We start from the raw sequence: 15,152 nt of genomic DNA on the forward strand, positions 1-15,152 counted from the left end.
TTTTTGATGCTTTAAGAGAAAAAAAATCCTAACTCATGCATATACACAGTAGCTCATAATATGTTAACTATAATGCCAAGAACATGTGGGGTGGTGGGTGAAGAACTCTACAACTATTTTTGTTTCAATTCGACCTATATTAAGTTAAATTAGAAACTAATTTAACAGGAGGAACAAGCATATATGGGTGTTTGTTTTGGTTGTAGGTGAAAGCATTTACGAAGTGTTTCCATAGTACTTACAAATGCAGAAGCATGCAGGGAACCATTCTTACCTTTACACTGAGGAGGGGCACTGCTCCAGACATCTCTCCCAGAACAAATAAGAGTGCTCTCTCCAACAAGTGAATATTCATCTGGTCCACTTGAACGATCACAACTATAAGTTACTACTTCATTATAGACAAAGAAGTCCTTGTCACTATTGGTGTATTTTCCATTTGGTATTTTGGGGGGTGGTGCACACAAAATCTCTTCAAAAGTGAAAAAAAATGAACATGAAAGGCAAAGGAAAGGTAAAAAATTAAGATGGCATTAGTAAAGTACTGTGAACTGCCTTGAATAAATTCATAAACATGATTTCTGCAAGCTAGCTGTGAGTCCAATATCCACTTAGAAGATCCTATGAGAAAATGTATTATCCCATGTTCAAACCGCAAATGTAAAAATGAACTTTTAGAACAAAATTCACTTGTTCAAATACCTATATACAGAGTAACTGTATGAAATACCTACACTTATCTGGAAGGTCATGTTACATTTTGTTCTTGTCATAAGAGATGCTGACAATTTAATGAGAAAATGTGCTTGTGATTAAAAATAACAGTGCAAGGTAAGAAGTGCTTTGTAATTTATAAATATATCCATTTGCTAAATTGGTGGTTCACAATAACATCAAGCTATCATTGTCTTTTATCAATTTCTTCCTTTTTTGTACGTGTCTTATCACTTTTATCCTTACAATGTACAGTGGAATTTTCCAGAAACTACAAAGTGCATGATGATGCAACAGACTGAATCCAGATGTCTTCCTGTAAGCCAGGTACTGAGATTTGCAAAGATGTAAAACAATCTACCATTCTATTTGTAATGGAAAATTTTGCTTTTTCATAAAAAATGTTGAATATATTAGCATATATTAAGCTTACTGTTCTTAAAAATTAATAAATAGTTTTTTTTTAACTTCTCAATTTTAATTCCAATACAATGAATATCAATAGACTAACCCACATAAAGAAAAGGTCTTTAGGATCTTTGTTTATTTAAAAGTGTAAAGTCCCAAGGCCAAGAAGTTGTGAAGTGCTGCTCTTAATTCTAAAGAGAGAATTTACTTACTTTCACATAGTGGGGGATCATGACTCCAGTCCACATCATTGGTTTCAGCAGAAATTTCACAATATAGAATTTTTTGTCCAATTAAGTCAAAACTAAATGAGAAAACAAAAAGCTACTGTATCCTTTAGCAGGTAACAAGGTGCATATAAAAATGCAGCAAATTTTTATATAGTTGTTTTTCTGCATAATAATCGTTTGAAGAAGAAAGTAAAGAATTTCTGCATTTGAATACACATGAGCTGAGAGTAAAATGTCCCAATAAATTTGTCATGCCTGCCAGTCTGGTCTCTTTGCTATCTCTGGTGATCACATTACACATTCATTTCTATGCCTTTGCTCATGACATTCTGCTCAGTAAGGACATAACTAAGTAGAGGAATCAGGCCTGAGAGCTTGCCGGCCTGCAATCAAGCCCCAGGTCCACAACTGACATGTTATTTCCGCTTTGGCAAATCCGTTAACATTCTCTTGCTCAGTTTCCTCATCTATAAAAAGGGATAATAGTTCGTATATCCCAGAGTTGTTTCAAGGATTACATGACTTAGCATATGATACATGGTGAGTGCTAGGTGAGTTCCAGCTGTTCTTAATATTCTTTAGTCCAGAATATCTTTCTAGGAGTGGCTCAGGAATACTACTATGTGATGAAATCTCTGATGACTTAAATTCCCAGTACTCTCTCCTTCTAAACTCTAATGTAATGACCATGATAATTCTACTTATTTGGTACTTCTCACTTACTATTTTGCTTTGACACATTGCTGTATATATTGTTTAGTCACTAAGGCCACAACTTTGAGAAGACTCTACATTTTAAACTTTTGGTATCTTTCAAACTGCCTAATAGGTTCTCTCTATATAACAACAGGCAGACCTCATTTTATTGTGCTTCACTTCACTGAACTTCACAGATACTGCACATTTTACAAATTGAAGGTTTGTGGCAGCTGTGCACTGAGCAAGTCTATCTGCACCATTTTCCAATCAATACCATTTGCTCATTTCATGTCTATGTCAATTAAATATTCATAATTTAAAATATGTACATTGTTTTTTTGACATAATCCTACTGCATGCTTAACAGATTATAGTACAGTGTAAACATAACTTATATACACTGGGAGGCCAAAAAGACCCATTTGCTTTGCTTTATTGTGGTGGTCTGGAACTTAATCAACAATATCTTTGAGGCATGCCTATATTGACAGGTTACTCCAATATTTTCATTTGATCAAGTTAAAAAATAAACTGTGAAACTACCTATATGCACTTCCAGCAGACTTTCCCCCCAAGTCTCAGCTCTTTAGTTCAATGTTGTAATATATTAGAACAGGATTCAGGGATGGTAAAGTAGGAAGCACCACGAATCTCTCTCCCCAACTAGAAGACAACTGCACTCTTAGAATCTGCCAGATGTAACTGTTTTGGAAGTCCTGAGTCTGTTCACTGGCTTGCAACTTCCAAGGGAAGACTTGGAGGGATAAACTGCATTAGCTTCAGTGAATTTCAGCTCTTACTACAGTGGCAAGTATCCACCCTCCATCTCCAGCAGGCAATCAGCTGTGCAGGTGTTCCTAGAATAGTTTGTAAGAAGCTTATGGGAGCCAAGGTAGGCAAAAAGGACCCTGTCTCCAAATACCAGGGATCTGTGCTTTTATCACTGAATGCTACATCTTATCACAGAGATGCAGACAAAGAGAGAGCTGAGCAGCCCTTGTTGTTGCACCTCTCCCCACTCTTAAAAGCCCCTTCTTAACTGGCTGAAGTGACTCCCAGGGTATTTAAAGATCCACTGCCCTTTGCTCCCCACTTCATTTTTTCACTTATTCCCTCTCAGGAGCCAGACATTAAAAGAATAGGACATTCAAAACCAACTGCATGTACAAGGAAAATTAAAAAGTGAAAATTAAAAAACCTAGCAAAGGTTTAGTAGAAAAGACCTGAAAAGGCCTTCAGTTTACATCTCAAGCTGATACTCAACACTGAACTCCTTATGGCAATGAAAACAACAACAAAATAACATAAAACTGCAAGCCTAGGGAAGGGACAAATGCTGGTTTTCAGAGCTAACACATTATTAGAGTCAAATGTCCAGTTCAAGAAAAATCACAAGAAATAAAAATAAACAGGAAAGCATGGCCCACTCAAAGGAAAAAATAAATTAACAGAAACTGTCCCTGAAAAAGACCTGATGGCAGATCTACTAGAGAAAGACTTTAAAATAACAGTCTTAAAGATGATCAAATAAATAAGGGAATAAATGAAGAAAGTAAAGAAAATGTGCCAGCAAAATGGAAATATCAATAGGAGACAGAAAACCTAAAAAAAAAAAAGAAGCCATATGAAAATTCTGGACTTGAAAAATATAATAACTGAAATGAAAAATTCACTAGAGGAATGAAAGATTAGAGCAAGCAGAAGAAAGAATCGATGAAGTTGAAGATAGGACAATTGGAGTCTGAATAACAGAAAGAGAAAAGACTGGAGAAAAGTGCACAGAGCCTAAGGGACCGACAAGCAGATGGACATATATACTATGGGACTCTCAGAAAGAGCAGAGAGAAAGGGGTAGAGAAAATATTTGAAGAAATAATGGTTCCTAAATTTGATTAAAGACATGAATATAAATATCCAAAAAGCTAAACAAACTACAAGTAAAATGAACTCAAAGAGACCCATTCTAAAACATATAATAATCAAACTTTCAAATCTTGAAAACTGCAAAAGAGAAGTGCATCATCACAACAAGGGATCCTAAATAAGATTATAAGCAGACTTCTCATCAGAAATTTGGAAGCCAGAAGACAAGTAGGCTGATATACTCAAAGAGCTAGAAGAAAAAAACTGTCAACCAAAAATCCTCTATCTAGCAAAACTGCCCTTCAAAAGTGAAGGAGAAATTAAGACTTTCCAAGAAATAAAAGCTGCAGGAGTTTGTGACCAACTGACCTTGTCTGCAAGAAATGCTTGAAGCCTTATGGAGAAATAAGCATCTCAGTAAATGTAAATACCTGGACAATAATGAAAGCTAGTGTTATTGTAATAATGGTCTGTAAGTGCAATTTTTCTTTTCTATGATTATTTAAAAGACTACTCTCTTATATGAAAATAAATTATTAGTGTAGAAGCTAGTACTATAGTTACTATTGTAGAGACTACTCTGAAATTAATAACCAAAAGGGGTGGGATGGTGCCATAAAGGAGCAGACTTTCTAATTTATTGAAGTTACATTGGTATAAATTCAGATTGGACTGTTATAATTGTAGGATGTTAAATGTATCCTATGGTAACCACAAACAAAATAGCCATAGGATACACACAAAAGGAAGTAAGAAAAGAATTCAGACATTTCATTACAAAAATCAACTAAACATAAAAGAAAACAGTAATTCAGGAAATGAGTGACATGAAAAGCTATCAGGCATATAGAAAACAAACAGCACAATGACAGAAGTCAGTAATTATACTTAAATGGGTTAAACTCTCCATTCAGAAGAAAGAGATTGCCAGAATGGATAAAAACACTTGATTCAAATATATGCTCTCTGCAAGAGACTCACCTGACATCCAAAGACACAAAGCAGTTGAAATGGAAAGGATGTAAAAAGGCATTTCAAAACAGAGCAGGAGTAGAAATAGTACAGGCAAAATAGGCTCTAAATCAAAAAAAGTTTACGAAAGATAAAAAAGGACATTATATATTAATAAGGGTTCAATACTGCAGGAAGATATAACAAGTATAAACTTTTATGGACCTAATGACAGGCCATCAAAATATATGAAGCAAAATCTGACAGAAATGGAGAAATACACATAATAGGTATTTCTACAGTAATAGTTGGAGACTTCAAAACACACATAAAAGTGGATTAAACAACCAGATAGAAGATAAGTAAGGAAATAGAAGACTTAAGAAAAACAACAAACCAAATACATCTCAGAGACATACACAGAGCACTCTACCCAACAACAAAAAATGCATTCTTCTCAAGTGCACATGGAATGCTTTCTAGGACAGACCAAATAGTAGGCCGCAAATTAGTAACACTAATTAGATTACCGATAACATAATTAATTACCTAATAAATAATGCATAATTAGTAAGATAATTTATTGTCAGAAATTAGTATTAATTAATCAATAGATTTAAAAAGATAGATATCATACAAAGTATTTTCTCTGACCACAATGGGATATAATTAGAAATCAATATTAAAAGGAAAACTGGAAAATTCACACAATTGTGAAAGTTAAACAACATGCTTTTAAATAATCAAGAGATCAAAGAAGAAATCGTAAGGGATATTAGAAAATACTTTTGTATGAATGAAAGTGACAGCACACCAAAACACGGGTAGCAGCAGAAGCACTACCAAGGGGAAAATTTATAGCTGTAAATGCTTACATTAAAAATGAGAAATCTGAAATCAACACCCCAACTTTATGACTTAAAGAACTAGAAAAAGATGAAGTAAATGAAAAACAAGCAGAAGGAGATAAGTAATAAAGATTAGGGCAGAGTTAAGCAAAATAGATAAGAGAAAAACAATAAAAGAAAATAAAATCAAAGCTGGGTCTTCAAAAAGATCCACTAAATTCACAAACCTTTAGCTAGATGAAGTAAGAAAAGACTCAAATCATTAAAATCAGAATGAAAGTGGGGACATTACTACCAACTCTACAGATATACAAAATACTGTAAGACAGTACTATGACTAATTTTATACCAACAAATTGGACAACCTAGATAAAATGAACAAATTCCTAGAAACACAATATCTATCAAGACTAAGTCACAAAGAAGTAGAAAATCTAAACAGACTTATAACTAGGAAGGAGACTGAATCAGTAATAAGAAATCTCCCAATAAAGAAAAGCCCTGGACTTGATGAGCTTCACTGGTAAAATCTTCCAAATATTTAAGGAACAGTGAATATTAATCCTTCTCAAACTTTTCCAAAAAACTGAAGAGGACAGAAGTCTTAGGAACTCATTCTGAGATCAGAATTACCACAATATCAAAATCAGACAAAAAGACACTACAAGAAAGCTACAGACCTATATCCCTTATGAACACTGATACAAAAATCTGCAATAATAAAATAAAATTCAGCAGCATGGGGAATAAACAACACAACTCGGCAGCATGTTAAAAGGATTATACACCATGACAAAATGGGATTTATTCCTGGAATACAAGGTTGGCTCAACATACGAAAAATGATCAATGTAATATGCCACATAGACAAAATGAAGGGCAAAAAATAACCCATGATCACCTCAATTTATGTGGAAAAGGCATCTGACAAAATTCAACACTCTTTCATGATAAAAATACTCAACAAACTAGAAAAAGAAGGAAATTACCTAGAGATAATAAAGGACATACATGAAAACCCCACAGCAAGCATCAAACTTAACAGTGAAAATCTGAAAGCTTTTCTTTCAAGATCAGGACCAAAGCAAGGATGGTTACTTTTACTACTCGTATTCAACATAGTATTGGAAGTTCTAGCCAGAGTAATTAGTCAAGAAAAAGAAATAAAATTGAAAAGGAAGAAGTGAAATCAACACTGTTTGCAGATGATATGCTCCTACCTGTAGAAAGCCTTAAAGATTCCACTCAGAAACAAACATAACCAAAAAAAAACAAAAAAAAAACTGTTAAAACTAATAAATGAATTCAGCAAGTTAACAGAATACAAAGTTAACATAAAAATAACACTTGTGTTTATATACTGCATTATCTTTACTTTCTAAATGCACATTTTTCATAAATGCCCAGTGTCCCCAATTTATACTATTCAAAGAGCTATATAGAAGAAAGGTTGTTATTAAGCACTTAGTACCTCTTTTTGACATGCTTCACCGCTTTGCAGCAGTCTCAAAAATAAGGTTTTCCAACTAACAGATCATGATCAACACAATGGTTCAGGTTAACCAGGTCAGTTTTGGTCTGGTAACACTTTAGAGTTGTCTCAAAATAAAAATATTTTTAGTTGGCAATTCTACCTCCCATTTCTAAAAGCTCTACTTTAACGTTCAGAGTTGTCCACTTTAAATAGGATACATTTTGTTGTCAGGCACGAAGTCACCATGATTACTACATTTTTAATATTTACAATAGGCTTATTATTATATATAGTATGTTATTACACAGTTTTGTTTTCCTTCCTTTCAAGTCATTCTATTTTTTACACCTTTTCAGTCTCCAAAAAAGCCCAAGATGTTTGGCTAAAAGTATGACCTGTCACATAGAAAGCAAAATGAAATCAACTTTATGGGAATGCTTAAGAAGAGAAACAAAACAAAAATGGAATTAGTAACAGTCACCTTATTTCCTTTAAAGAGTAACTTACCCCTCATTACAAGAATAGTGGACCTGTGAACCGAACACAAAAGATCCATTTACGCTGTTTACTTGGCCATTTGTGGGTTCCACTGGATGTGGACATGATTTTCCTAAAAGAAAATTTTCAAATTTATTGTTTTTACCAATTTCAAAAGAGATCTGAATAAAAATTAAAATTCTACATTACTCTTCAGATTACTTGGGAATATTATGTTCTTTAATTATTACAAGGTCAAACTTAAGATTCACATTTACCTAGGTAACCAACTGCCAAGAAAAAGATTACCTGGAGATTTTTCAGAGCCTGAAAAAACACACTGATCTAAAACCTATAGTCACATGAGAAAACCATCACTGCTATAGTAGAATATGCACTACATAATGTATGAAAATCTCTAGAACAATGAAAAAAGTTTAGTTTACTTACTTGTACAAGCCTCCTGGAGAGGTGGTGCCCACGTGTTATCAGGCTGACAAACAGTACTGGTGGGACGAAAAGGAACAATACGCTGATATCCTAGGCGACACTCATAATCTACTTTGTCCCCTGGATTGTAGCTGTCTTTAAGGGCACCTGTGTTCCTCATAGAATTGAATTTCGGTGGATCACCACAAGCATCTAGGATAAGAGAATAACAACTTGAAAATGAAGTATTTTCTCTCTTTCACCATCCAGACTATGATCTGGCAGCAGGTAGGTAACAACAGAACAAACGCATAGAAGGTTCTGGGCAAGATTTTAAGTGAGTGTTCTATACTTTTAGCCAAGTGGTGGTGGGAGTGGAGGACCTGCTTTCCCTGTTTAGCTTTTGATTTGATGGAGAATAGGCTGAATTTTCATTCAACAAATAAACTGAAGACACAAAATCCATGTTTTTAGTCTTAAAAATATATACTGGTATGTATCCTTCTCCACCTCTTTCTAAATTCACTTCAGAGCTCACCACTTCTCTAACAAGTCTGCTATACTCCACAGCCCTGCTCAGAATACTCTTCCTGAGTCTGAAACACAAACCGAGGACGCCTTGTCACTTCAGGCCCAGGCTCCTCTAGGAAGGCAAGATCCTCGTGGTTGGGAGTCACATGCCTTCTTTTTCTGCTACTCGCTGTGCCCAGTGGGTGCTCAAGAAAGGCCACGGTTAATAGGGGATTATTAAATAGCACTGTGGACTTCACTGGTCCAAATAAATAAGGACTGAAGTATTTCAAAATATATGACTTTATTTCATATGTTTTATATTAGTGAACTAAGCATTTTATAAGTGAATAGAGGACATTTAACACCAGAATTGACTGAAAAGCTTTACATGAAAAAAAACTGCTTTCTTGGATAATTGAACCTTTCTTCTCTGATCATCATGCATTCATTCCCTTAGAAGCTCCCTGAGGTAGCTGTCTGGGCTGTTTATCCAATACACCCCTACAGTAAAGCTACTGTATTGATGTGCTTTTAGAATTTTTCTTCTGGGTTTTTTATGGGGAAGAGGGTAGGGGTTTTATCCCTAGAACAGCACCCTTTCTACTTCAGCCATTCCTCTTTCTGTTCAGTAACTGTGGGCTAGAAAATTTAACAAATCTGTTGGAATAATTATGTAAAATAATGTGATGGAGACACAGCCAGTAAAATCCCAAAGGGCTAAATGAACATAGAGGCCCCTCCTATCAGTTAGGGCGTTAGGAGAAAGGACAGAGACCTTATTCTGATTCCCGAGGAAGCTCTTCTTTCTTCCTCCCTGGCCCTCCATCTCACTTCAGATGGAGAGACCGGTCAAGAGAACTCTAACCAACTGAAACATTACTCTCCTTTCATATCATATTCTAAATTCTAAAATTCTGTGTAAGTACACTGTCCAACATTTCATTTACACTCTGTCCTGAAATCTACCTACTGGCAACTGTTTTCCACATTTCCACTGTGCTGACCTTGACATCTGAGTGTTCCTCAATCAACTGCCCCCCAAAAAACAAAAGGTGAAGAAAAAAGCCACAGTAATTAAAAGCGTTGTTTGAAAGGAAGGTTAGTATAGACTCAGATATTATTGTCATTAAATTTACTGAATACCTGAGTCAGACATTGTCATTTTACAATGGAAAAAAAACACAGGCTAGAGGTGCTAAATAATTCAATCCTAGATACAAATACATAACATCTTTGGACAACATGTTGACGATTTAATTATACGTGTCCCTTGTTTTCTGCATTCAATTTCAGTAACTAGTTTAAAGCAGACAAAGAAACGAGGATTCCTAGTATGACTTTCACACATAGAGCTTGTATGGAAAAAGAAATCTCAACTGAATAATTGAATCTATTCACTAATTTGAAGTATTCCTTCTTGCTAACATTCATCATGAAAGGCATGCTTTGAACAATGTACAGAGTTTAAAATTTGGTTTGGCAATCAGTTGACTGCAACCTTTATACACTGTAATAATTGAGTCCAATATCCCACTTTAAAAAAAAATCAAATTTGTTGTCTTGCTGAGAACACTGAATTTCTTTCCTATGGGGATATTTCAAACTAGACATTCCCAACTCAGAAAAACAATGTTGACTTAGTTTTTCCAAACAGTTTACAACATAATTATGATTAGGCTGCTATGCTACATCTTAACAGTAGATGCCATGAATTAGTATGATAGGCTGCATTCAAAAAAATTCCCCAGTGTTCCACGTAAGTTTCAGGCAAGTGAAATAGTGCTCTAGCACGGATGAAGAGAACTGTTCGCCTTCTCTATATGCGCAAAAAGTGCAAGCACTCACTAAACCTGCACATATTAAAATAACCCTCTGACTCGGCCACACACACCTGAGCCCGGATGGGTACCTTGAGAAAACTATGGTCTCTGACCAACTGGAACTGGATGAAACCTGATTGTCCTGCTCCTTCTCCCACTGTCCACACAACCTATTTATAACTTCTATGCTTTGGGGAAAAGCAGGTCTGACGTCTACACCTGACAATTTTCTCACTTCCCATTCGTTTCTAGGCCTGCAGAAGTCACTTAGCTTACTTTCAAAGCCATTACCTATCTCCTTCCTGGCAAGCTCATCCGAACAGTTGCTTCCTCAGTACCTTTAGTTACCCCGTCTGTAACACCAGGAGTGTGGTCACTCTCTTTGGTTTCCAGGATAGTTAGCACCCCCAACCCTGGTTTTTAGCTTGTCTTCTAGCTACTCTTCTTTCTCTGCCTGACTGGATAATGTGACAACATTCCTAAGGGGGCACTCTAGAACTGTGGTTATTTCCTTCTGCAGTTCCTTCCGGGTGGGTATATGTACTCCCAAGACCTCATTACTGCTGAGAAGAGCTGCCTCCCAAATTCCTGTATCCACCCTAGGTCGCTAGCTGGGGGACCGTGTCTATATATCCAATTGCCTCCTTCCAGGCCCCACTGAAAGTGTCACGCTATCTCAAACAACACAGCGAAGCCACAGGCTGCTCTTTTGATTCTTCATACTCACATGAGCCCAGCAAACTAGTTAAGTTTTTTCACAACTGAAATGCCTATTCTATTTCTCTAACTTATCCTTTACTTCAAATTCAAGCCACTATCATTTCCTAGCTGGATTGCTACAGGAGATACTGAATAGATCTCCTTACCTATCTTGCTGCCTTTCATTATTTTGTTACATTTTTACTAGAGTAATGTTGTTATGACACAGTCACCAAGGCTCTTCCAAGTCAGATACCTTCCAATAGCTCCTCACAGCCCCCATGATGAAGTCTAAGGCTCCTTCACATGGCTCCGACTTAAAATCTCTCACTACCAGGACCCTGCTCACTCTTCACACCATTCTCGAGCCCTATTTTATCCACTGGAGTGCATATTAAATTGCTTAAATGACTTCAGCACTCTAGACCGCCATGCACCATTTACTTCAGCTTTGACCAGAGACCCTGCCACTCCTCCTACCTTCATCCTTCAGTTTCATCTCAAATGCCACTTTTTCTTTCAAGGTCTGACATCCTTTATCCCAAAAAAGGGGTTAAGTGTCTGCAGGATGTCTCAATTTACTTCTTTCACAGAACTTCTCATATCATACTTCTTTATGGTTTATTTACCCTATGAGATTTGTCACCTCCTGAGGACCATGTCTCATTCATCACTGCATTTCTACTACTTAGTGCCAGAACTGAATGGGGCACTGTTATCAATTCCATACATTCTTAGATCAAAACTCAAATTTTTTACTGCTTAGTCAACTTGTTCCAGACATATCTGCAGATCATAATTTTTCTTTGCTGTTCTTATGCCCATCTTCAAATTTTTTCATTGCTTTAGTTACATATACCTTGATTAGAGTTTTTAATTTCCTTCATGTCAAAATATTTATGCTCAGTTTATTAGTCTATTGTGAACCCACACTTCATCATTGCTATTATTAGAAATAGTATTTCAATATTTTCAAAGGGTGAATTCCAAATACTGTGAGTTGTATTTTTCCCTAAAGTATGATACTGAAGGATTCCAGTATTTGTTAGAGCAATTACGATGATAGTAATGATTTTAGAAATAGAACATTAAACACTACACCTATGCCAACCATTATTTTAAGTGTTTTTTAAGTAATTTAATCTTCATAAGCATCCTATGAAATATTTCCTCCTCTTTAAGCTCAGTGAACAGAGGCTTAGTAAGTTGCCCAAGAACACATTCCCAGTAGGCGGCAAACCCAGGAGTCAAGCCAGCAGCTTGGTTCCATTACCAACATTGCTTCCCATCACTGTCCCATCTGAACCCCTTGCATGCTCACACCAGCATGCTCTCTGCATTCAGTCCTCTTCTACTGAGCCTGGGAAATTTAAGCAAGCTTACTTTAGATTTGCATTGTGCTAAGTCAAACAAAAGGGCTCAAGATGCCCTAAAAGGCCAGGTGATAACATAGTCTCTATTTTAAGATGGTGATAGTTCATTCCTGACTATCCTTTGCTTTTCACAATTATTCACACTGTGATCTAATCCTCTGCCTTCCTCTTGCCTCCTTTGCCCTATTGCTGCAACCCTTGGTAGACTGGCAGCCCACGAATGCCCCACCCACGTCACAGCTCTGAGACTCTGCTCACACCACTCCCTCTGATCTGAGAATTCTTCCTCCCTGCTCAGCTCAATTCCTGGTCAAGTCTTCTCTTCTTTTACTTAATCCATTCAACATCTCCTCTAGGAAGTATTTTCTGCTTTCCCTGGAAAGGCAGTGACCAGTCCTCTTCGCTTGGACTCTCTTCTGCACAGGTAAATAGTTAACATGTCTCAGGTAAATAGTTAACATGGCTTATGTACTCCATTCACCTTTGTTGTCATGACACCTAACAGTATGCCCCTTATAGCATCTATGCAAAAAAATCTGGTACTCAAAGTACCACTGCTGTCAAACCATGGTGAAGAATATGCTGTAATGAATTTACTAGTGAAAATAACCACCTTAAAGCTTTATGCACTGGAGAAAGATTTGGCCAAGTAATTTCTTTTGGTGCCTATCTCCAAGTATTCTGGTAACCTAGCAATTGAACAGATAAGGACAACTCTCTTTTGGACTGTAATATGCAGAGTGAGAAGATTAATAAACTGTTTAAGCACTTACTGATCTTGGCTTCTTTAATTAAAAAGAAAGAAAAGACCTAAAATAGGCAGAAGAGGCTACCCACAACAGGAGACTGACTGGGTTTTGTCCAAAAAAGCAGACCTCTTCTGGAGGAACAGGACTGGTCCTGAGATTTGACAAATGTTCCTTCCGGGGATCTCATACCATTTGGCAACTATCTCTGAAGTGCCAAGCCTCCGGTACAACACTGCCTACTTACAAAACCTTCCTCTCATGTGCTGCTTCAAAAGTGAAATATATTTTCCCACTGTCCCTGTGTAGCGTGAGTTCTCACTTTCTGTAAGTTTTATACCTATCCTGATTTTATCTTTGAACATTAAATTTAACTGTTTTTCCTCCTCTTCATTTCTAGTTCTGTTATATTCCATAATGCCTCCTGATCGTTTTGTTAATCTACTTTCCTCTATTCCTAATTGCATTCATAGTCACCTCCAACTTCTAACTCTAAGCCTAATCTAAGCTTTATTCCTTTAAAAAAAAATTCCTTTTGTTTTCTTCTTATCACCACTGTTCCCCACCTTTGCTCCCTTCATAGAAATGAACTTTTAACGATCAGTACCAAGCAAGACTGGAGTACTGTGAGCTCAGAAGAGTCTACATAAACAGGGAAAGACAGATCCTTTCTGATCCTCAGCTGCACCTGCCTTACCTGTGTTGGCACCACAGAAAGGTCATCCTAAGCATGGCTGTTTAAAGACACTTCCTCCTGAAGGCAGGAGGAATTTTGTCCTGGACTCTAAGCCCCAGCCAATTATAATTTTCTGGTACTTAGTAATTATACAGGATTGTTGATACCGAAAACAAAAATTGGTCATTTGGAACCCCAAGTATGACAAAATAGATGAGGGCTCTGCATTCTACTGGGGACAGAACAGAAAAGATAGCTTTGGGAGGATGACTACATGTTAGGGAGGACTGAGCTAGAGTGTGTGTGTATCTACCTGAGACACTGTGGTCAGAGGAGGTGGCTCTGAGGAGGTAACATCTCACCTTAACTTGAAGAATAAGGAGCCAAATATGCCAAGAGGCAAGAGAAGAATGTTCCAAGGCTAAGGAACAGCAAATCAGAAGCCCCAAAGTGGCAGATGTTAAACGCTCTCAGAGAATCATGCTCCTTTCCTTCCTCCAGGGCACTGGTCTTTGGTATTAACACTCATTAGTAGCATGTTTTAGTTACTGTCTGCCACACCCAATAAATTTTAGCAAGTATTTCTTCATTGCCTACTGTGTACCTGGCACTGGAGATCTACAGTGAGTAAAACACAGTCCCTGCTTTTATGTGTGTGTGTGTGTGAAACACTGAAAAAGGACCTTGAGTATAGGAAAGATTTGCTCACTAGTGTATTCTCTGGACCAGCACAGAACTTGGCACATGAAGGCAAATATCTGTTAAATGAATGCTGCTAAGGAAAAGAATACAGCATAAAAACTATATGTAATAGGATCTTGGAAATTACTCAGACATAGAAACAGGTGCATACAAAGACAGGAGGAAATATACCAACGTATTAGACATGGTTGTCCTTTAATTGTGTGCACTAAAAGCATGCCATTTTTAGCATATATATATTTTTTAAAGCACTTATTCCGTTCAATGAAATACAAAAATCACTTAGTGAATGGGCCTTCAGCTTTAGTTTATGAGCTGCAGGTGAAAACCAATGAACATTATCCTTCACGTTTTAGGATACTCATTTCTCACCAGGTTTGGCTAACAATGTTTGCTAGGTCATTTTGGATTTCCCCTCAAATATGACTCAATCTAATGAAAAGGAAAAAAAGGGTCAAAAAGCTATTCGGTAGTAAAACTGGATACTGGCTGTATGGATGGAGCAGGGAAATGACTCTATGGCAAAACAC

The 15,152-nt window shown here is 36.7% G+C and overlaps 1 protein-coding gene across 12 annotated transcripts in view; it reads right to left on the bottom strand.

Moving 5' to 3' along the window:
• The window catches only part of CD46 (CD46 molecule), a 34,950-nt gene that overhangs the window by 18,899 nt on the left and 899 nt on the right, over positions 1-15,152 (bottom strand). For all 12 annotated transcript variants that reach the window (XR_008999416.1, XR_008999415.1, XR_008999411.1 and 9 more), the window contains exons 2-5: positions 8,115-8,306; positions 7,695-7,797; positions 1,335-1,426; positions 275-472 (exon numbers count right to left, since the gene is read on the bottom strand). Coding sequence is in view for 6 of the 12 variants with exons in the window: in XM_036912401.2 (XP_036768296.2) it covers positions 275-472; positions 1,335-1,426; positions 7,695-7,797; positions 8,115-8,306 (585 nt within the window). In the remaining 6 variants the exon portion in view is untranslated. The remainder of the gene's footprint in view (positions 1-274; positions 473-1,334; positions 1,427-7,694; positions 7,798-8,114; positions 8,307-15,152) is intronic.

Source organism: Manis pentadactyla, chromosome 9 (genome assembly GCF_030020395.1).
Source record: "Manis pentadactyla isolate mManPen7 chromosome 9, mManPen7.hap1, whole genome shotgun sequence".
Lineage (NCBI taxonomy): Eukaryota > Metazoa > Chordata > Mammalia > Pholidota > Manidae > Manis > Manis pentadactyla.